This window comes from Haemorhous mexicanus, chromosome 1 (genome assembly GCF_027477595.1).
Source record: "Haemorhous mexicanus isolate bHaeMex1 chromosome 1, bHaeMex1.pri, whole genome shotgun sequence".
In the NCBI taxonomy this organism is placed as follows: domain Eukaryota; kingdom Metazoa; phylum Chordata; class Aves; order Passeriformes; family Fringillidae; genus Haemorhous; species Haemorhous mexicanus.
In genome coordinates this window covers 21,477,427-21,501,725 of record NC_082341.1, presented here as the reverse complement: position 1 = coordinate 21,501,725, position 24,299 = coordinate 21,477,427, and the positions used below count along the sequence as shown (strand labels likewise).

General features: G+C 38.5%; 1 protein-coding gene across 2 annotated transcripts in view; it reads right to left on the bottom strand.

Annotated features, from left to right (window-relative positions):
* Positions 1-42: 42 nt before the first annotated feature.
* The window catches only part of NMT2 (N-myristoyltransferase 2), a 33,791-nt gene continuing 9,534 nt past the window's right edge, over positions 43-24,299 (bottom strand). For both annotated transcript variants that reach the window (XM_059842616.1, XM_059842624.1), the window contains 10 exons: positions 19,984-20,128; positions 15,907-16,025; positions 15,719-15,810; positions 15,496-15,612; positions 14,787-14,957; positions 13,516-13,624; positions 9,900-10,070; positions 7,523-7,690; positions 4,371-4,508; positions 43-4,172 (listed from right to left, as the gene is read on the bottom strand). In XM_059842616.1, the coding sequence (XP_059698599.1) occupies positions 4,152-4,172; positions 4,371-4,508; positions 7,523-7,690; positions 9,900-10,070; positions 13,516-13,624; positions 14,787-14,957; positions 15,496-15,612; positions 15,719-15,810; positions 15,907-16,025; positions 19,984-20,128 (1,251 nt within the window). In that variant the 3' untranslated portion in view covers positions 43-4,151. The remainder of the gene's footprint in view (positions 4,173-4,370; positions 4,509-7,522; positions 7,691-9,899; positions 10,071-13,515; positions 13,625-14,786; positions 14,958-15,495; positions 15,613-15,718; positions 15,811-15,906; positions 16,026-19,983; positions 20,129-24,299) is intronic.

Here is a 24,299-nt window from a genome sequence, read left to right as displayed (position 1 = left end):
TGCTTTAAGCAAAAGAGATTTAAGTTTAATTACTCAAACAAATAAATACCAAAAGTGAAAGTTTATTTAAACAAAGGTCCATGCCAGTATAAGTCTTTCAAAGCTGGGTTCAAGTAAATAGCACAGGCAGATTTCCCTTTCTTATTATAGTTTGTTTTGCTGAACAACTTGTTTTTGGTCACAAATGTATGCAGACTTGGGTTCCACCGGATACCTGGCGCATGATATGCTGAAGGAAAAGCTATTTCCAAATACAAATCCAAATTACTACTGCTGTGGTATGAAAAAAAAATACTTCCATATGCAAACTATTAACACATATCCTGTGAGAAAATGTAAACCTAAACTCCATTACATCTCTAAATGAAATCTAACATTATTTCCCAGGAAACTGACATAAGCCATATACTGTTTTATATAAAGTAGATGAGAACTGTAACTGCTACAAGACTGAAAATGTAATTTCTGAGTTTCCTTTAATTTTACAGGGAGAAAATGAACAATTTCCTAATGAGGGAGTTGGTGGTAGGAAGGAATGGAAATAGCACTGCAATTCAGGCAATCAACAGTCTAGGAATTTACTTGTAGAAGAAAGCGTAAAATACCTTAACTGAGTAACTTTTGTTGTTCCTTGAAAGGTAAAATTTAAATTATTTTTCAGAGATTTATTAATCCAGACTTCCACTGCCATCCAATAGCTCATCTGTATTTTGAATTTATTTAGAGATTACTTTAGTTCATGATACCAGCTATGAAGGCAGGCAATAGCAATGAGCAGTGATTGTGTAGTCATGATGCTCCTTGAAGTTTAAACACAGCATTTAAATGCTACAATTTTTGTCCGTGTCTGAGGGTTCAAGAAGAGGTGAGATTTCTTTGATTTGCTTCACAGTCCTTTGTACAAGTCCTTTTTTCTGGATTTCTGAGTGCATAAAACTTTGAAGGCATGCTAGAACTAGTGTGTTTCATTCCCAGGCTGGCTAACCATAGCATAAAAGTCTAGACAGAGCATAAGGATTAGCTTTGGTAAAGAACATAACCACAGCAATCATCTTTCAAGTACTTCACTGCCTGCCTAGGTCTGTCTTTGTCTTCAGGGATTTGGCTTCCCTCTGTAGATAGGAAGTTACTTTGGGAAAGAAATAACAGATGTTTAAAAAGCCAGGTGCAAAAGGTGGTAGAGCAAACTTTACATTTGCCAAGCCTTTGCAAACACCTATTAGGTTCTGAGGAGTCTTACCTTCATAGCAGGACTAATGCACACAGGTTCAGTCTTGGAAACAAGAGAAAGGTCTCTCCTATTAAGCTCCTGACAGTGGCCTCAGACAGATCACACAGATATTCACTTTTTTAGTACCTGCTTAGGAAGTCAAAGTGAGTTGCCACAATTTTCACCTCTGGAGTCTTATTTATGTGGGTGCAAGCTGGGACACCTTCAAGATTGAAGTCCTCTTGATGCTGTGATACTTAGGCAAAACACTACAAGTGAAGAGCACTCAGCAGGGACAGAAGAGGCCATGCTTAACACACACAAGTCCATGAAGAGAAGTCTTCAAGACCTGCCCCAACACTCAGGCTTAGATGCCTGCTTCCCTCATGCTCTGGCTGATAAATTTCTCTCTCAGCTACAGTGCTGCAAAGCTTCTACAGGAGCATGTCTCTGCCCTCCAGCCCCCTAGTGAGCATGCAGAGGGAGCCAGACAAGACAGAAGTTTATCCCCTGGATTCAGAAGCAAATGGCACTATTTTACCAGAAGAGAGCACAAGACTTTCCATGCTCCTTCCTTCATGTGCCCTAACCTGAAGATTTAGGCAGAAGCCAGGCTGCAGGAAACCCACATTCAAGTCTGTCTTCTACCTGGACATACTGGGTCCTATCATGGCCTCAGTTTTACAAAGGACAATACTTGGGAGGATCTGCCTTCCGATTTCACAGGAGAAATGATCTGCCTAACATTTCTTCCACTCACAATTTTTTGAGGAGAAGGAAGGCAGAGAACATGAACATATCCTTCACCTGGGCTGTCCCAGCAAGGAAGTATCTTTGCTATGAGGACAGAGCTATGCCCTGCTGTCCCACCTCACCTCAGGCAGCCCTGAGTGAGGACTGCTGAGGCTCTGCCTTTAAGAGCTGAAGCAGAACACACTGAGCTCCTTGGGGAACCTCACCCCAGAGTGCTCCATGAAAATGCCTGCCAAGGAGGCACCTACTTGTCTTCTAGGAGATAAAAAAGTCTTTGATGGGGTCAAGATTAAATCCTTCTTTTTACTTCAGGTATCACTACCAACAATTACATTTTCAGGCACTTAATTCTGCTCAGGCCTCACACAGAGTCCAAGCTGTCTCTGCACCACCCGTTTTGACTGCTACTAGGAGGGAGGTATCAAGAGTGGCCAGAGATGTAAAGCCCAACTGCACTGTGAGATTTCCTGTAAAGTCCTTTCAAATTCATGAGGTCCTGCACAGCCAGGGGTCAAACAAACCACGTTCAGTCCCTTCCTTTGTTTGAAGGAGGTTGAATGCTTTAATCAGCTATAATGCAGTAAGGGAAAGTGTTTATCACTGTTTCTAGGGCAGAATCCTCTCACCACAATTCAACAAGAAAAAGAAACCAAACCACGAACCATTCACACAGTGGCAAAGGAGAGGGAAGAAAGAAAAACCCCACTGCTACAAGGTAGTGGGTAGGGCTAACAGTTATGAAGAACAGACAAATTTATCTTCATGTACAGAATTAAACTTTCAGCAGAATCTGCTGTCAGAATTACAGGCATGTTTAAAAGGAAAGTTAGACATTTGCATTTCATGAGATATTCAAGTCACATTCAAAAGATGCTCACAGCACAGAGGCTTCACTACCACAATTTGGCACTTTCAGCTAGAACAGTTTCTTAACACAGATTTCCTCAGTGCTCATGCTTCTGCAGCATCCATGAGCTGAAAGAACTGCTATCATCTCTAGCTATGACGCTATGCTGGAATGCATATAAAGTGCTTCAGAAGCCACTCCCATTGCCGAGCATTCATGAGGGAATTAAAACAGCTCCACCCAACAACAAAGATCAGCCCTTCTACATTTCAGGAAGTGCAGTACAGAGACTTCCAAGGACTGAGGGCAGAGCATTTCTCTTCTGCTTACCAGCCACATATATAGCAAAACTTCTTGTTCCAAAGTCAGGATAAAAACACTACCAGGAACAATTTATGAATACATATTTACACAAGGTACTTTTCATTAGAATTACAGACTTCATAGGAAATCAGAGTAGACAAAGGAGTATGTGCAATTTCGCAGAAGCGTTGAAAACATTCAAACTATAAATATCCTGATAGCACTACTAAAATTCTTAGTTTTACACACAGGCTGATGTTATTCTACTGAGGAAAAACTAAGGTATTGTGCCACAACTGTAAATTAAGTACAGTAATGTATTATCATTCTGGCAACATAGATAACACCTGCACTGAACAGTGCGATACTGTTAAATCAATCCACTGATCTAGTGAAGATCAAAGTACAAATCTGTATTTTTTATTGATTTGGCAGCGTTGCTTATGGAGAAACAAATGCACTAGTTAAACCAGTACACTGTCATACTGCTCCAGTTACAAAAACATCCAGGACTTTCATAGAGCTACAAAGGTATCATACTTCATGATTTTCCCCCAAATGATGATATCCATGTTAAGTAAATAAGCAAAGATACTCCAGTTTGTATCCTTCATTCTTTTACACCAACATACATACATCACCACTTAATAAATAGAAATGCAGCAGTTCATCCACATAATAGCAAATATTTTTGTACCCTAATCCACCACTGAAGTTCAGTTTATACAAAACAGTCTTTTCTACAGAGTGGAAAAAAATACCTTCTTCTCATCCAGGTGCAAGCTAAGCTTTGAAACTTAAATGAATGTGCTTTTTATTCTTTTCGTGGACAATAGAAGAGTTTCATGAACCAGCTGATCTATCTGAAAATGCATTAATTTGGTCACATGTGGGTGTCTTCATTGATCAGATTTAATGGACAATTTCAGTATCACTGACGTTGTGCTTTTACTCCTCTTGAACAAGACCATTTCAAGAGTTATGGAGATCAAATTAACTCAAACGATGACCTCAAGAGTTCCAGAAACATAAGCGTTCTCATTGTAATACAAGGCCAACCTAAAGGAAGAAGAAAGATACAGTATTTTAGTTCAAGTGTGGCAGTAAATCTAAACATCAACAGTCTCCTGCATCTCAATTATGGATCATAAACAGAGCCAATTACAGTATTTTTAAAACTTCTGCCCATTGTTGGCCAGTGTAAATTAATGTACCATTACATCTAATGGAATTCAGGAACTCCTTTTTCTCCCTTACCTTTTCAGATTCCATGCCTGGACATCTCCAGTTGTACAAATAATACTGCAAATTTCCATCTCCAATCCCAAACTTGAGTTTTTCCAGGAATGTTTTGTTTTCCATTAAGTCTAGTGCATTGAACACATCAAATCCTTTCTGGCAACAACAAAACATTTTTAAAATTTTACTTCTGAAATTTTCAAATGACACACAAATGATACTTTACAGAGTGGCATACGATATCCAAGAGACTTGGGCTAATTAAAAGGAAAAAATACAATGGAATAAATATTGCCTTTTAATTAGTACCCACAAGATGACATTTTCTCAAAAAAAACTAAAGTATAATGCACAACTGCTTGAAGATTAGCATCAAAAGGGTATGAATTTTAAAGCCATTTTCAGGGCCTAATGTCTGAAGAGTCCCTAAAGCATTTTCCATTATTTTATCCTTACAGACATGCATTTTTTACAGTCACATACAGTGTTTTGACATATTTGGCCTATTCTAGTTGAAGGTGCATAAATACAGTTACTGTGTTTCTCAGCAATTTATCATTCTGTTAATGATAAACATATTTTTGTGATTTAGTCCTTTTCTGAAATATCATTCTCTTTAGAACTCAAATCTTTCATGTGATTCTCCCTCCCTTACTTATGCACCCTCTACCAACTCCTCTTTTCATAAACCTCCCAAATTCACCACAAAGAGACACATGGCCAAATCAGTCTCAAGAGTTTTTTCTCCATCAACACATACTCAAATCCTTTTTCCTCACTGGGAACTCTTAACAAGCAACCTAAACCCCAGGTCTGGTAAGGCATTGCAGCAATAATCATCACATATGGAGAGGTGAATTTGCTTGGGGGTGTGGATATAAAATCCATTTCTTTGCAGTTTATTTGCAATTAACTACAAGTGAGTCTGACCTAAGCTCCTGGAGTCTTAACAGCACAAAGGTACAGCACCAGCAGGACATGATACACTTTTAAGATAAAAGGTACAAAACAATAATGGTAAATTACTTAATCACAAGAAGATGGGGTAAGGAACATTCTTTACTCAGCAAAAAAAAAAAAAAAAGATTTTTTTTTTCCTTTTAAATAAGCACCCCATATTAGGAAAAAGGGGGTTTGAAGAAAAAGAGCACTTAAGCTCTTCAGCAGGACTATTTAAAAGAAAGTTACAAAGCACAGACAGTGAGTTTAGTAAAGCTTCCTGCTACCTTACACAAAGATCATTCTGTGTGCAGAAGACACCATGCTAAGTTAAATGTGCTGTGAAAAACATGCAGAAATAAGACAAATGAGGTGGCAGTATTTGGCATTTGGCATTGAACGTAAATTTTGAAATATTCCAAGTAAGTAAGTAACATTAACAGCAATCTCAGAAGGCAGGAAGGGAAGTGGGGGAGAATAGAAACACACTCTAGATACAAGCACACTAAACTGTGCAATTAAACACTCAAAATTCAAACAAAACTCTACAGATGTAGTTTTAATTCAGTATCTAAATATCAGCATATTAGTTTCAGGTTAGGATCTTCTGAGAGGGATGAAAAGCTTTCTGTTTCAAGGTACTTTCTCCACAGCTCTAACAGACCACTTAACCAGACTCAGAATAGCATTTCTTCCCTGTGTTCTAGATCTAGAGGCTTTGTGTCAGTTTCAACAATAAAATATGCAGGGATTTTAGAGGGATTATCCTGATACAAAATCTCACTCTCTCTCCATGCAGAATACATAGAACCTAAGTTAATAACTCCAAATTTCGGGTTTTACTTTGAAGGTCAGGTGTTTTGTCCTGTAACTGCCAAACTAATTCTAAATTATTTTATATAGTGTGGTATGAAGATAAAAATAAACATTAGCTGGCAGGCAAATCCTTAAAGCAATTTGCTGAGCTGAATTTGTACCTCCAAAACCCATGATGTGGAGTTAAAGTACAGAAAGGAGACTGTGGTGGGCTGTCCCCAGACAAGGGCCAAACACCCACACAACCTTTGCTTTACTCCTCTCCAACAGGATGGGGAGAAAATAGAAGGAAGGTAAGATGTCCTGTGAATTGAAATAATGACAATTTAACAGAGAAAGCAAAAGCTGAAGGCACAAGGGAAGCAAAAAGAAGAATACATTCACTACTTCCCACTGCCAGACAGATGTCAAACCACTTCCTGGGAAGCAAGATCTCAGCATGCATAATGATTGTTAGGGAACAAAAATGCTATCACTGGAAGCATCCTCCCTTCCTCCTCCTTTCCTTCAGCCATTATTGTGCAGCAGAACATCACATGGTGTGGAACATCTCTTTGGTCAGTAGGGGTCACCTGTCCCGGCTATGTCCCCTCCCAATTTCTTGTCCACCCTCAGCCTCCTCACTGCAGGGGACAGAGAATGCCTTGAGGCTGTGCAAGCACTGTTCAGTAACAACCAAAACACTGGTGTGTTATCAGCCCTGCTTCAGTGACGAAGTGCAGCACCATATGGGCTGCAAGGAACAAAGCTAACTCCATCCCAGCCAGACTCACTATGTTTGTAAACAAAGGCTATGACTAAGACTGCCTTATCATCTCTCCTCTGTTGCCTTACCTCTCCTCACATAAAACTCAACTGCCAGATCTGCAACTATAATTAGGCATCTAATCATGCATGACAGGCCCAGCAGGTGCTTAAGAAATCCATAGGTGTCTAAATCCCAGTATTGCAAGGGATATAGGATGATCTGCTCAAAAGGAAAGAGCTGCACGTCACATTGAGAGAGAAACATATGCAGGCAAAGGTGCAAAGCCTTGGGGTCAGAGCATGGAACTGCCTCCTCCACCCACTGCAGAGAGAATGGCCAGACAACCCATGACCTAGAGAATGGCCATCAATGTGCTCTTGGGTATATCCACAGTTCAATGGCCTAGAGAATGGCCATCAATGTGCTCTTGGGTATATCACAGTTCTACTGCAAATACTTTATGCCTTTGTCATTCCCCAGCATCACTCAAAGTAAAAAGGAAACACAAGCATACTGCTTTGTATTTTGATACATTGTATATGTTTCATAAACTGCACTCTGTGCTGTAAATGCACTGGCATGGATAAATTACTCCAGTTCTTACCTTGCCACTACTCCTAGGAATACTTTTGTGAATGAAGCAGAAAAAACCCAACCTACAACTTACCAATTTAGCTATAATGAGTGCATCATTCATTAAGTCCAACAGGGGAGTCTCTGTATGAATATTGTAAAAGGAATAGGCAGCTTTGAGGCTTTTATGAACAGGATGATGCATCACTGTTGAAGGTAATGTGTAGAAACTGAGGAAGTCTGTTAAAATACCATTTGAACCCTATAAAAAAACCAAACCAAAACAAAAAAGTCCATTAATAAGTAATCAGTTACTGGTTAGGCTAATGCGACAGTTCTACAGAAAGCAATAAATGCAGCAAGGTTTGTGTACTGTAAGTACTATGGTAGAGCAGCTAGTCTTAGCTAAGAGGAAACAAACATTTAGATTTTTCTAGTCTATTACACCACTAATATTTTCACAAACAATTGTCATAGCAGTAGTTTTCTATGGACAAAGCTAACAAAGCAGATTTCAACTGAAAGTATCAAAGTTTTTTCTGACTGAACTAATTTTTAATAAAATATTCTTAAAATATTACAGATATTTTAAAAACCTGATGACATTCACTTCAAAGAATATTTTTCTCATCTTTCTAAAAACAGAGAAAAAAATATACTGTGCTGGTATACAAAGCATATTAATAAAAACTCCCCAGAGTGTCTCCAAGCAAATAAGGTAAAGGAAACACACAAATCTTTCTTCTTGCTTGTTTGCTTTATTTTTGACTGACTAGTAACCACAAATTAGAGTTCAATGAAGGACCTCACATGGCTCCTTAAATTAATAGTACTTCTACAGTAAAATGTAAAACAGTTGAACATACCACATGCAAAAAAGCTTTTGTCTTAGAGCAGGTACAGATTCTGTAGTAGAGTAATACTAACTACAAGGAACAGAAAAGTTATTGAGTCACTCACTAAATTCAGTAAGGATGACAAAAATATTAACTCATAAATTATACAGAGTATTTTAAGGTCTTAGATCTGCACATTACAAAGATGATTTAAAAGTCTGACAGTAGCTTCTCCAGGTCACACAGGTCTTATAAAAAGATTTTAAGCGCTAACAAACCTACATTTTGTATAGTAAAAAACTAGTCCAAGACACAGCATAAAACAAGTGAAGACTGTGCTGTCTAGTTAGTATGGCACTGTTAATATCACATTCATGCTAATCCTGGTGCTTATGAACTCTTCTGTAGGCTTCAACCCACATAGCAAGCCAAAAACCAACTCAGGAAGCAGGGCAGAGGGCAGGGAGAAAAGGGAGTGGAAAAAGAAGGTGGGACTATAAATTAGACCATGGAAAAGTCCAATGAGCACTAGACCCACTACAAAGCAGAAAGCTAAGTTTGGACAATAAAAACTGATGGGCAGGAGCACTCATCTGCAGCAGCTCTAGGTTTTCTAATTCAGCTGAGGCTCCTGCACAAATTCAGGTTACAGTGTGGGAACACTGAACCTCACAACCTAGGGCTTTTCTATGAGGAGAATGTTTAGGGATGTTAGTCCTGATCATTTTAAAATAACATTATCACTTTAAGCAAAGTAATACACTGCCTAAATATGCTGTCTACAACAGATTTTGTATGGACTCAAAGAGAAGGGTGTATCTTTCCACTAGCTTTAGTGCACCTATTCCAAACATGTCTGGGAGATTTCCAATTCAAATATACTCCTATTCCTGCACTCCTTATTTTGAGAGAAGCCAACTCTCTGGAGGGTGGGGGTGGTAGATGTGTGTGTATATATATATATATATATATATATATATATATATATATATATATATATGCAAATTCATACACATACATACACACATTCTTTTACTGGAAAAAAACCACTTTTCCCAGTATGTAATAAAAAAGCAAACCCCCAAAAATAGAATTCCCCCAGCAGGTGCCTCTAAAATCAGTTTTTTTAAAACAGAATTTTGTAATGGTGTATGGCAGAAACGTGTACACCTGAGAATGATAGCCAATACAAACTAAATCCTTATCTCAGTCATGGTATCTTTTTTTCCATTTTTCTAGAAAAGGAGGTTTGAAGACCACTGCTTAATATCATGTCATACCTCTGTAGAAAAGAATCAAGAAATTTAGGTGGAAAAGTTGATCTTAAAATATATAGGGTTCTTGTCAAGATAGTGATGTTTTGATATTTCAGTATTCTTCTTTAAGATATCCTATTATAAGAGCACTGCAGTTTATCACAGGCAAACATTTTCTTATTAAGAGAATGTAATACAAAGAACAAAGCTTGTACTCATGGTATCAAATTCTACCTATAACACATATATTTCATATTGCCTCCATTTCCAAAACTTGATGCTGATATGACCTACTGCCTGGCAGAAGTTCTGAGTGCAGAGTGCTCTGAACTACTGAGGGACACTCACTCACATTAATACACATTAGTGCATATTTTACCTCTACCACGTAAGTGTCAATAATATGATCCCGAGGCAGGAACCAGTGGGCCACCTCTTCTTCATCCATCACAGGAGCAAGATTAAACTGTTTCAAGTAAGTATTGATTAATTCTTGTACTGCTTTAGTATCTTTTTGTTCCATTGGTCTCAAACCTGAAGTCTTTGTGGCCTTAGTGAAAAAAAAAAAAAGAAAAGTAAATGTTAGGATGTTAAAAGGAAAACTGCACACACAGCAAAGGCTGAAAGTAGGTTGCAGAGTCACTCCACTTGCTATAATGCATTCATTATTAGCCTACTTTATCCCAGGCACCTAATTCATTATGCTATTTTACAAACGGCTTTCAATCAGAATTCCCTCTCTTCTAATTATTGGGACAGTCTGGGGCACTTTAATCTTTTAATTTCATTATTGAAACAGCTTCATTTCTCCAGAGAAAGACATACCATCACCAACTGCCTACACTTTGTGCAGTTTGTATTTTTTTTTTTTTTTTTACGTCAATCTGTTTCTTATCTTCTTCTAAACTACGTGGGGCCCAGACACTGAAACAAAACAAAGAAATCTGCGTATCAGAAGTTATCTCAAGACAAGAACACCTGCAATTCAAACTTATGGAAATTACAGTCAAGCCATACATCAATGTCAGCTGATTAAGTTTAACTATAAATTAAATTAACAAAAAAGATTCTACCTATTTTTAGCACTTGTAAACTTCCTTGCTAACAACCTTCTCTACAGGCACAACTGCTATTATGGTAACAAGAAAGCTTCTCATAACTTATAGCTGCCTGAAATTAAAAACCTATTTTAACAAATATTTTTCTGACTTTAATCATCAGAAAAGGAAATAATTACTTTCTAGTATTATGCAATTATTGTTTAAACAAGCGAAAGTGATAAGTTTTCTTCCCATCTTTTGCCAGCCTTCCTGAAGAATTCCTTTTGGGGAGGCTAATGCTTGCTCTCTTCAGTGCTCATTTATCCTGCCTCATCTGTCTGAGCTGCATACTTGGGCACGTACCACATTAATCATAGCGAAGTCGATGGCAAGAGCAGCCAGGTAGAGACTTGATTACTGGAAGCCTGAAATGAGTGTAGCTGATTATGCTTTGCCCAAAAGGCATTACTCTGGGGGAGCTGCTTATTCACGCGCTCTGGGAGTCAGCAGTCAGATGAGAAATCAAGGCACATTTTGCCACAGCTCTGGCCTGGGTATTGCATTTCAGCCTTCCTGTTTTTATAGGCAGCCTGGGACTATATTTTGACTCCACAACAGCACATCATCTGTATTTTTAAATGCTCTCATTCCAGCAGGTTGTACACTTGACATACAGGAAGGATGGAGGAAAAGCAGCTGGGGTGGAAGATCTTTCCCCCCAGTAAAGCTCAGAATCACCAGTAAGTGACTATTTGCAATCCCAGAGGTGAGGGAAAGGGTACAGGACTGTGCTAAAACTTGTTTCTCTGGGCACATAATCATGTGACTGTCCAGCATCAGGATCTCAGCTGGTCAGGAAAAGACAACAGAGACAAACATACTCCTGTCCTGATTCTAAATACTGACAAATTTTACCTCCTCCAGAAAACTCCTTGCTCAAGACATTAAACACTTAGGAAAAGAACACTTTTATTTTTTGTATCTATAGGTACATGCACAGCCTTTAGGGAGGGTGATATTTATTAATTACAGTATTTATTACACCTGAAAACATTTTTAATTCAGGCTGTTCAAGTGATTAGGAACGATTAATTCTCTTAAAGGGAGATGAGCTCCTAGTGGCAATGATATTCCAAGGATGTTAAGAAAAGAGGTTAAAATGCAAGAAACAGTGTTTGGTGCTGAGGGACAGGCTAGCATGGACTGAATGGACAAATTTGTTTGAGAGTAGTGTTTATAACTGCCTGAAACTGAGGAGAAAAATCCTCAACAGCACTTAATCCCTTTCTCAGAAAAAAAAAAAAAAAAGGCTTTCAAATAAACCCAAAGCACAAGACCTAAAGAGAAAACATCAGAACAAAGATTAAATCTTTATTTTCCACTGAGAAGCTCCCAAATCCAACCTAAAAATAACAAAAATTCTGAGGTATATGGACTCCTACATCACTTAGTTTTAAAAGCTGAGTTTCAGAACACCTATCTTCTATTTGCACTTCTATGTACAGTGTATGTTTGCCTTAGCTATATTTTATGGATGAGATAATGACATATTACTTATTTTCCATAATTCACTTCTCTATTGAAACTTGGGTTTATGATAAAGGAAAATGATCAGGATATAACTATTTCTAATGATTCTCTGTAGTTACACGTTTGGTACTACAAGTAAGATCCTTATGTTTAAATCACTTCCTCAATTGTTTCCATAAGCAATGTTACTAGAGTTGCCACCAAAACCTACACCTTAAATTGTATATTACACTCTTCAGACTGTTAAAAATGCCTTCAAGATTTGATGGAAGCTATATTTAGCTGCCCAAGTTTAAAACCTAATTAATTTGGTTATAACTGCTGCCCTGCAAGGGAGAAGCTGCATGTGCAGGCACAGGTGGCACCAGGCAGAACAGGAAATGAGGCTCTCCGACAGCAGCAGGAGGACGGATCAAGGCATGGCACGAGCTTTACTCCAAGAGCTGCTCAGCCTGCTGCTCAGATATCTGAGCACCAAGAGAATCTGCAGCATCAAGTCAAATAAAGCAACAGACACAAATCTTCAAAATCAGATAAATCATTATAAATACTGTGAGTGAGGGAAAAAAGTATTGTTTTTAACCAAAAGAGAGGGTTTGTTTAAATAAAGAAAGGTTTACTGATAAGGTACAGGTAAGGGATACTCTGCAATCCCTTCAAAAAAGGTAGCTTTTACAAGCAAATAAATTGTTTTCAGCTATAAATCTCAGTCTAAATTCTACAGGCTATTAATAACAGCAATGAGATTTTTTAACAGTACGTAGCACTTACAGTGACTTGCCCTGCCATGGAAATACACTCTAAGGCTTTTCTGCAAGTTTAACTATTAGCTGAAAACATGAGGAAAAAATATTTTACTAGCCTAGCTATGCCAGAATACTTGCTTTTTACTGGACCATGCAAACTAACAGTGCACAACATTCTGAAGTGGTTTTTACTGAGCCTGCTCAATGCAAAACAACACTCTCTGACAGTACAGAAAAAAATGTGAATTAGAGTGGAATCAACAATACAATTGTATTCAGACAAGTTGCTGATGGACTTCTCTGAGAATTTGATGACATGAACTGTTGATTTTCTGTTCCAGTAATCTCTTATCAGATTAAACATACCGAGAATAGTTTTACGCATCTTCAACTCAATCCCACATGTTTGTGAAGTCAAGCTTTCTGGTTTTTTTTTTTTCCTTTGTTTAAGGATTTTAGGTTAAAATTTGTATTTTCTCCATAGAGATCCAGATTTCCAGCAATAGTCTCTTCTGTTTAGTATAGCCCTTAAGGTTCTTTTCATCAATCAGAGATTATTTTTTTAATGTCCTGCCTGCACTGCCTTTACACAGAAAAGCCTGTGCTGTCAGGGACAGATGGAAGGTTATTTTGGGCCTCACAATAACTGTGGGGATTCTCTAGAAGTCATACTGCTTACATCAGGAAGTCTGTAGAGCTTCATTGTTCTTTGTAGAGTCATGTTTCTACTCAAATGTGAAAATTTCACCTCCACCAATTTTCTGGGATTTAGTGATCGATGCCAATACCTGGAAATACAACAAAATCACAAATTTAAATAGTATTTTAAGTGTCAGCATCACTTTCATCCATTGCTCTGCTTTCTTGCTTCCTCCTTTTCAACTCTCCAAATTTGTTTCTAAGTAAGCCTGGACTATGTCTATGAGAAGGCTGATTAAGAACAACAACAAAAAATTAAGGAAAAGCTGTATCCAAGTAATAGTTTTTAAAAGAAGCCTGCTATCACAGTATTTTCAATCTAAGCAAATGCTTTTTGATACAGAATGAATAACCACAGGGCTAAACATTTTAGCATTTGTCATAGCCCTGAAAAACTCACCACACATACATAGCAACATTTATTTTCTTGTGCAGACAGGACCCTCTGCTCATGTCTGAGCATCTTTTTGAAGGAGCTCTCCCTTCCTGGGAGGTCATTGTGCAACTGAGCATCTCTGGTTATTCTAACACAGTAAAGCTTTTTATTTCCTCCCCCCATCATTCCTTACAGAAACTTACAGGATCTTTGGTGTTGATAGGCAGAAAACAATTTCAAATCAAAAGGGACTCTGTCCTCCAGAAGTCTAAACAGCTGGACTAAGAGTTCAGGAACTGAACTTTTCCAAGTAGAAATAAAATCCATTCCAAGCAAATGAAATTATATTTGACTGTAACTCTTCCCACATGGTAGTGTTCTTATATTTATCAAATGCCAATAAAGTCCTCCTTTCTCCAGAAAGATGTAAGTATTTCAAAAAAACCAAATCATACAATTACCAGAAATGCTCTGCCATCTCTGGCAAGCAACCAGGTTAACAGGGAAGTGTCCCAGCAGGGACACAGGCCACTTGAAAAACACAGGTATCCAATGTTGTCATTGCTAGCATGGCTGCCACCAGACGGTCAACAGAAACATCTGTTAGTCTATTTAAAGTATGCTAAACAAACCACAAATTAAATTTTAGTCCAAGGAGCTGTTTTATCCGAGGCACTGGGAGAGAAGAGGGGATAAAACGCCCCAACACCAAAATAACCAACACTGACAAACACTCAGTCCTTCAGGTTAGTCAAGGCCACAACATTTAACAGCTTTGAATTTTATGCTTTTACTGTTTTTAGACAATTACGTTAAATTTTCCTAAAAATTACTGTTATAGGAACCAGTAATATTAAGAACATCACCTAGGTTACCTGCAAGTGGCCACAGGTTTGGGAAGTACCACCCCAGCAGTGTAAACAGCCTGAAAAATTCCTTCCAAGTTTACTCTTCTGGTTATTTCCCGAATCAATACAGGTGCCACCCGTTTAGACCTCAGTTTCTTATGGACACACAGAAAATTGATTTCTACCATTTTCTTCACACTAAAAAGACATTAAGTAGTGGAAAAATTAGAGTTACACACTGCATGTTTCCATTTTTATAATTACAGTTTTCCATACTGTGACAGAAGAATTTGAAGTTAAGTAAACTTGCCTGTGACAAAGTACATCTGCAAGGAACACTAATCTAAGCCTGTGTGACTGCAATGACAAACTGCAATATGCAAGCTATTGCAACACTCCTTTACCAGAGCTCTATCAAGACTTAACTCATCACTTGACTATAAGATGCAGTATAGCATCCAGGCAACGCTACGTGGAGTCACAATGCTTTATGTTTGTCAGTGTATGAAGACTTGGCCAAGAAGCCCAGCTGATCAACTATAAATGCTTTTCAGCAGGGTCAGAAAATTGTATGGCATTATCTGTACCATTCATCACGAAGAAAATTCCCTAAATAAATATTGGTGCTCTTCACTTTGTTCTCTATTTTTAAGTTTTCTATAGCAATGGATATCAGTTTAAGGTTTGTTTTGGGGCATTATTCTTTAACAAATACAAAAGTACTGGTGCATTTTACCTGTCATAAATACGAATATTTGCAGGGATGGCACTTATGAATCCTACCAGTTTTCTGTTTGAAGACACTCTAACCCCGCAGTGCCATTGCGGTAACCAGCCCGGAGGACGCAATGCCCTAGAATTGATGACAGAAATAATTACAAATTACTGCCTAAGAAGATGTAATAAAAACACCCTTCATTGCACTCCAGCCAGATCAGAATGTGGAACTTGCTACTCACCACAGAAGAAATTCGGGTGAATAATCAAACCTAAACATATTATCATCATCTTCTACGTAATTCTCATTTAATAGTGTGTATAACTCCTTCAGCTGAAAACATACACAAAAAAATCCAAATACTTATCCACATATCAATCAGAAAAAACTTGAATTATTTTAGATACATATAAAAATTGCTCTACTTACAACTTCAGCATTGCTAAGATCCAATGTGTCCCACATAAAACCTTGTGGCAAAGAATATGGCTCTAGGCGGACATTGTCCTTATCTGGTTCAATTGCACCATGTGAAGTTATAACTTCATCTTTTGAGGGAGGAGGAGAAAAAAAAACAAACAAACTGTTACATTGCTAGCTTTCCTGATAGTTCTGTAAACTACACTTAATTCACATCATGTATTTCCTCATAATTATGTAAATGGAACAAGCTTTTTAAAAATGCTGAAAAAATTAGTATTATTAGTTTACACTACTTCTCATTCTCATAGACTACATTCAGACTAATGACTGTCTCATCATAATATTTAGAGAAATGCACAGAACCACTCCATCTCAACTGATACCCTGCATTCCATAACACAAGAGACAACAACTTATCAGCACACGCACAGCATTTAGCCAGCCATGAGATCACAGCCTCACCATGAGAACATGTACTCACAGCTAACAAGCTATGGCTCAGATCCTGTTTACCACCACCTTGAACAGACCTGAACTCAACAGGATTACTCAGGAGCAATGACATAGCAAAGTGAGGGCATTTCAGATATACTGTTGGTATGTGAAATGTATTCCTAAAATCCTACTTGAAGGCATGCTTTCTTCTCCTCTCTTACTTTACAGCACCAGTCCTCAGCATACACTAATAAACTGCAGCTGTTCCTCTTCTAAGGAGCAGCACCTACTAAATCATAGAAATTGGAAAAGACCTGTAAGATCAGTCCAATCACTAACCTCACACTGCCAAGCCCACCACTAAACCATGTTCCTAGGCATCATATTTACATATCCTTTCAATACCTCCAGGGATGGTGACCCCACTACTTCCCAAGGTAGCCTCTTCCAATTCAGAAAACAGATTTTTCCTAACATCCCATCTAAATCTCCCCTGGCACAGCTCCCCTTGAGATAGTTTCCCCTTGTCCTAGCTCTTGTTAGCTGTGAGAAGAGGCGGACCCCCACATGGCCACAACCTAACTTCAGGTAATTGTAGAGTGATAAGGTCTCCCCTGAGCCTCCTTTCCTCCAGGCTAAACAACCCCAGCTCCCTCAGCCACTCCTCATCAGACTTGTGTTCCAGACCCTTTACCAGGTTTGTTGCCCTCCTCTGGACTCAGTCCAGCACCTCAATGTCTTTCTTGTAGCATTGTCCTTTAAGTCAGATAACACTGTAAGGCTTTAGACCTCCTGATTTTCTCCCTGCATAACCTCAGCATCCTTGCAGTCCCTTTGGTGGTGCATCTCTCCATCCATCCTTGGGCCTGCTCTAGGACCTCAGGAGTTCCCAGTAAGCCTTGACCAAACCAGCTGGGCAGTGAAATGTCCCTTGACTGTTAACAGGAGCTCCTGCACAGTAAAGGTGGGAGTGACACTGACTGTATCAGGATCACCATTTTCCTGAACAAGGTGGGGAAAAGGGAATAATCAGTTATTCCCGAATAACCAGCTATTCCCTGACAGCCTTGGAACACCATTTACCTGAACTGTAGCCCAAGTGAAATGGTACCACTGTTACAGGATGGGATTTTTCAGCTTTTCTTTTTCATAAAGCAGTTACCAACATGGGTTACTGCCATGATGGAAACTTACTGATGATTTAAGCCAATTATTTGCCAATCTTTTGAAGAGTGGTCCTAAGTGAGGCCCTTTACAGAGCCCTGGACCACAGTGGGCTGCACCACCTCCTCACTGTGAGAGGGATCTCTTGTATACCCTCAAGGCTGTGATGCTCTCAAGACTTGCTGAGCATGAGGCCTACACTGACACCTTCCACTCCTCAAAGCTCAGCCCTCGCCTGCTGAGAAATGCAAGGGACTCAATGTATGTCACTGGGCTCAAGGGGAATTTTTAACAGGCACCTTTGAACACGGTAGCATGTAAACAACTCTGTGCCTGTGTGCATGCGTGTGAATTTAGCATAGCAGGAATGCTGCTATCTAGAATCTATAATTAAGAATCTGCAATTAAGTCACTCTTACAATTGTAGTAAATCCTACATATGTTGAAGTCCCGATGAGAACAATGGCTAGTGATTGTGAAACTTCTGCCAGATGTTTAAAAGAATATTTTATTTGCCTCTTCATTCTGTCTGGGAGGTCTAGAACTGACTCACACCATGGTATCTGCCCTCTTGGCCTTCCCCCTGATTCTTATCTGTAAACACTCAACTGTATTGTCAGCCATCATCAAACTAGACAGTCACATTTTCCTTTGAGTATGAATTTTTTCCACATGATGCACAATCCTGACTAATAGTTATGGCCTGCCATCCAGTTTGGAAGGTCATAATTATTAGCATTTTTAAGCAAACTCTGAAAAGTACCAACAGCCCAAATATTACTGCCACTAAATTGGCAGGTTTGGCATAACTAAAGGACCTATTGCTAATAATTTTAACTTGAATGCCAGAGGATTCTGAGGTGAGTTTAATGCAAAGATCCCTACAACATTTTTTGAATTGATTAATTATTTTTCCACCTTATCACGTAAAGCATATCAACTAATGATGACTTCCCAATCTGTTCATTCAGCAGATAAAGAAAAGCCTAAAAAATCTGTGGGACTAAGAAGAAATTCATAGAGACTGTTGGACAAAACCTCAATGACCAAATTCAATGAAACATATTTCTACTGAACAACACCAACAAATAATTTTCTGAGGCACTGTATGGGCCTTTTTAGACTGGCAAGTGACAGACTCTCCTCTCTATCTAAGTGCGTTAACTGTACAGACACCTGAACTAGCTCTGGAAAAGCCTGATTATGGCCAGAGCATTTTTTGATTTACACTTCAATTTATTTTGGCTAGGGTCTTTCTCCACTTAGGCTGCATTGCTGGTGATGATTACTACCATTACTTTATGCAGGTATTTGGACAGAGTTTGTACAGAGAAAAGCCGTGGTAGGTGAGCTCAATTCAATCCAGTCCAGAGGAAAATACTGTATCCAGGGACTCTGCTCTGGACTTCTCTACACAAGGAAAGTCAGGAAGAAATGAGATTGCTGTGGATTAAGCTATAGCCATGGATTAATGTGAAAAGCTGCCTGTGGAGAGAGAGTGAGCAGAGTGCTCCTGTGCTTTAGACTCTACCTGATTTCTGCTTATTCTATACCAGTCTCCATTGCAATGGAGAGAAACCTGCAGGACAGAGCAGCAACAGCTACTGTGCTGAGAATGTTTTACCTGTGGGGCCCCCAAGGTATGGTCACACTGAAAAGCTGTAACTGCTTATCTTGAAGATAATGAAAGCAGTAAAAGAAGGTTCAGAAAGCAACACAGAAAACACAAGAAGTCAGCAACTACTTTCTCCAACAATGAAAAGATTTACCAACTGCACTATCAGGGATCAGATCAATAGAAAAAATAATTTGTCAAATTCATTATAAATTTAAAGGCAAGGAGAGATCACCTCATCATCTCACTTGGAATCAAGAACAGAGAACAGAATCTGAGAGAGCATGTCTTCAAGGCAATATGTTGTGGAGGACAACATGAACACACAGCAGAGGAAGAGTCTGTGTATCAGACAAATGTCACAGTCTAATTAAAGCTGTATGAAAACAGTGAAACCTATGGCAGGAGAGTCATTGCTTCTGTGATAGCAAATCCATTTATTGAAAAAAAAAAAGTAAATACAAATAAACAAACACAACAAATACTACTAATAAAAAATTAAAATTTACTCTTTGTCACCACTTAAGAGTTCTTACTTCTAAAGTGGAAAAAACTTCTGTGTTCTATTGTTCAATATTTCAGACCTAAAATATACAAAAGAATGCTATTTCAATAGCATTTCCCATTTTTACGGAGGACATCAGAATGAGACTTATTAAATACACTGTATCTTGCATATTATCTGTGGGGAAGACAACCACTTCCCTGGAAAACATCAAGAATTCCACATAAACTACACAAAAAACTAAGGATCCCTACCACACACAGTCCAACTTCATATCCATTTTAGAGAACATGTCACAGAGCTAGCACAACATTTCTTTAGTGATCATAAGTCAGCTCTTTCACACAGATCCAGTTAAACTTACTAAGTTTAGGTACAGGTTGTGTATCCCAAAACTGGTATTTACGTTTGGCAGCCTCATCAATATTCTTTGCTGGGCCTTGGCATGCAGAGAGCAGCTCCATTGCTCTCTGGATGTCTTGAAGCTTCTGCATTGGAATGGCTGGATTCTGCACAAATAGACAGAACAGAAAGCTTATTGAGTACATTTACTTTGTGAATAGCTGTACAAACATGTACATTTCTTTTACTGTTACCTATTCTCACAGGTACTCTTCTCATCATGGTTAGTTTAGGTACAATGTTTGTAGACAGGAGAGTGGAAAAAAGTTAGGTGGGCAACAAGTAAACAAAATAGCTGTCAGCAGTACTTGCATTTAACCAAGAAACATCAACATTATTAACACAAATACAGCAGCATTAAGGTAGGATACTGTATCACAATAAAAAATGCTTCTTACATTCCCTGTTCCCCTGGTAAAACACAACAAAATACCACAAAAAGGGTCAGTTTAGGTATTTAACAATAAAGGTACCACTGGTACACATGGAGTTTTTTGATCACTCTGAGTAAATGTAACAGGAATTTTTCCTGCAAAGGACAGTGCAGCGGAATAATGGTAACAGCCTCTAAACCTAAAGAGATTTTTTCCCTCTCTCTTTTTAAATCTCTTCGTTTTGTTATCTTCCTAGTGGTAAGTCCTGTTCTGAGGCATACCAACAGCATGCTTGTGCTCAGGTTTCCCTAGACTGCAGTGCAATAATGCATCTGAAAGAATAGTCTCAAATGTACTGGAAAATTTTAAGCAATTCTGCAAGAGATTTCAAGTCAGACTGTTTGTTTGTTTTTTTTTAACTGAATAGCAAAGAACTACTATTTTTGTATCTCACTTTCTTTCTAGGATTCATACATTGAAGAACCATCATAAAATAAATGCAATAATTAAGGTAAAGCTTAATTTGGGTGATCAGCCTCTGGTATCCTCAGTGACAAAAAGAGCAAAACTTTGTGCCTGGAGCTCAAGCAGCCCATCATTTACTATTTAAAATAAACACTTTCATTATCTAAATTAATGAAACAAAATGCCTAATGTTTAAGGATTGCAAATTTCACCTCTAAGTGTGCCTTAAACACCTGTCAGCTGAGTAACTGTCAATTAACATGTTTATACACTTTAGAACAACACTGTTCCAGCCTAAAAAGCCTACCTTATTTCTAGATTAGGATAACAGAGACATAAATTACTAATGCCACTAGATAAATTCTGAAGTCTTATTAGTACATCATGAAATCATACATAAATGCTGACACACTGTAATTTATTCTGTATATTTATTTAAAGTCTATAATATGTCTTCTATATTAAAAAAGCAGAAAGTCTAAAAAAAAAATGTTCCTAAGAAAGATCTTACTACCATAATAATAAGTAAGAAATTAATGTTCAGGTACTAAATAGACCATGGCTAGGGACATCAGGAGGAATCCCTTTCATTTCAAAACACTCAGAGATCGGCCTGACTAAGAAGTTTAATACTTTTTGTTTTCCTTCAATAGAAAGCAAGGAAAACCTACAAAGAACTTCGCATTAATTAGAAAAACAGAAACCAGGTCTTTTGTTTAATTTCAGTTTAGGGCAAATTTCTCTTCACAGCACAAGACAGCCCTGTTGTACCACGGGGTTGAGGTAGGAAATGGTGGCTTTGCTTCACTTTTGTTGATGACCTCAGGCCTTTGATGTCCCTGTGCACTGCAGCAGTCAGAGAGAAAGGGACTGTTGAGCAAACTAATCATACATAGGCCCCTGAAAACAGACCAAATGCATGTAAGGATGCTGAGGGAGCTGGCTGATGTTAGTGCAACTAATATCTATTAAGTTTAAAATAGCAATTGGTGGAATTTTCCTATCAATGGACAAAGGGAAATGTCATACCCATTTTCAAGAATGCAAGGGGGAGGACTCAGGGGTCAACACTGTTTAATGATCTGGACTTGACAAAGAGTACTTTCTCTGCAAGGGCATAGATGATACCTAGAAGAATTTCTAGAATTGTTGATATGCTGAACCACAGAGCAGCTATTCAAAGCTACTCTGACAAGCTGGATAAAGAAACTTAATCAAGTTTGACAAAAGCAAATACAAAGTCCTCCATCTGGATAGAAAAAGTCCATGCAAAGGCAGAGGCCAGCATGGACTAGCTATGAATCAGCTTGCAGAAAAAAACTTGGGAGGTCCAGGTGAGCAGAGGGCTGGACATGAGCCAGCAGATTGCTGGCCAGCAAAGGACAGCCACATACTAGGTAGCACCAGTAAACTGGCCAGGAAATCTTCCCCTTTGTCTGGCATCCCTGAGGTCACACCTTATAGTTTGGGGTTCTCCATTACAAGGAGAACATTGACAGACTGTTACGAGTTCTCTGGAGGGCACCAAGATAAAGGGGGGCTGAGGCACATCACACACAAGGAGAAGAGGATGAGAGACCTTGGCTTGTTCAACCTTAAGAATGGAACGTTGAGGGAGTAGGAGAAATCTTATTACTGCCTAATGGGAGGGTAGAAAGAAAGCTGTGCCAAATATTTTCAGAGGAACAGGGTGATAAGACAAAAAACAAAGGAGACAAGTTGCAAACCAGGAAAATCCATTTAGATATAAGGAATAACTTTTTTTTTTCAACTGAAAAGTGTAGTCAAACACCAGAATAAGTTACCCACAAAGATCAAAGATATTGGAGTCTCCGTCCTTGGAGACCAAGCAACCTCATCTAGGCCTGTACAACCTGATCTAGCTGGACTTGCTCTAAGCAACAGGTTGGTCAAAAAACCTTCAGATGTCCCTTCCAATCTATTATTCTGTGACTAGGTTGTGTAGGCCACCAGTGGCTACAATAATGACAATAATGATGAGACTGCAGACATGGTAAGCTTTCTTTGTGTCACCTGTGGACAGCCTACATCACTGGAAATTGTAATAGGGAGAGATGAAAATCTTGTGAGATGGGCAATGAAGTGTCCTCAAGGTCACTGTAAGCATGCAATGCTAACAATCATTTAGTGCTATGGTTACATTCACACCAGATTTCAAAAGCTCTACTATTACTACCATCACATTTAAGGAAGGCAGAAGCCAAGGACACTCACTGTTTTGCTTTACTCATCACCAGACTGACAGATCTGTTTACAAACTCACATGACCTCAAAATCCTTCTTCAAAATCCTTTTCAATGAGTTCAGGAGCCCCACTGAGTTCTACCTGATGATCTTGCATATAGTCTCTTAGACGTGAGGTCTACAATGTCATTCTCCTCTAAAATACACTCTTTTCAACCAAGAGCAAGCAAACACTAGAAGCCTGTTTTCTGTATTAAATTTCATACAGCACATAAATACAAAATTTAAGTATTACTTGAGTAGCAGACAAAATAAATATACTCTTCCACACAGATCCAGATCAGTGGTCTAAGATGCTTTCAAAAAATCTGTAACAGAATAGTTGTCTAAGACAGACCTGCAACACAGCAGAGAAGGCAAAATAACCCCCAGGCAATGTTGATGCATTTGTAACTAGAGAAAAGTGAAAGCCATAAAAGAAGAGTAAAGTGGTTTAGCTGCCTAGAGCTTGAAAGAAAGACTTATATAAGAACTTTTTCTTTATGCCAATAAAATTGAAAATTTTGTGGGATTACTAATGAATTGACTAAACTTGTGTCTATAAAATAACCATGAACAGTGCCACTCTAAGCACACAACTTGGAACAAGGATAGGCTTCCACATTTGCACCACACATCACATCAGAGAAATGGCGGGCAAGCCTGCAAGGTGCAGGACTAACATCTTGCACCCAAAAGCAAAAAGCTATGAAGTAGCTTTCTTTTAGTGCAATTAGAGGCAACACATGGAACAATAAACTTGGTCAGCAGAAAATCAAGGAACTCATGGGATACTATAGCAATTAACTATGCCGTTATGTTAACACAAAAATTTACCTCATGCCAGAGTGTGAGGTTACTTGTGCATCATTTGCCAACAGCCTTCCTGCATTAGCAGTTCATGACATGTTTTACAGAAAGGCAGTATCAAAACAGGTGGCAAAGTACTTAAGATCTCTCTACATATTATAAAGTGTCCCCTGTGCCAAATGTGCCCATGCAAAGCAGTCAGGGTAACATGGAAAAGATCTAAAGGGACAACACAAAAATCTATCACTATGCTAATGAGCCAGAACACAATATTCTTCCCCTAAAATTAGTCGGTAGCCCCAATGTACTTGACAAATCTTACAGGACGAAGATTCCTGTTGGTACAATGGTGTAAAGTTCTCCACAATAATCAGATAAAGCAAAT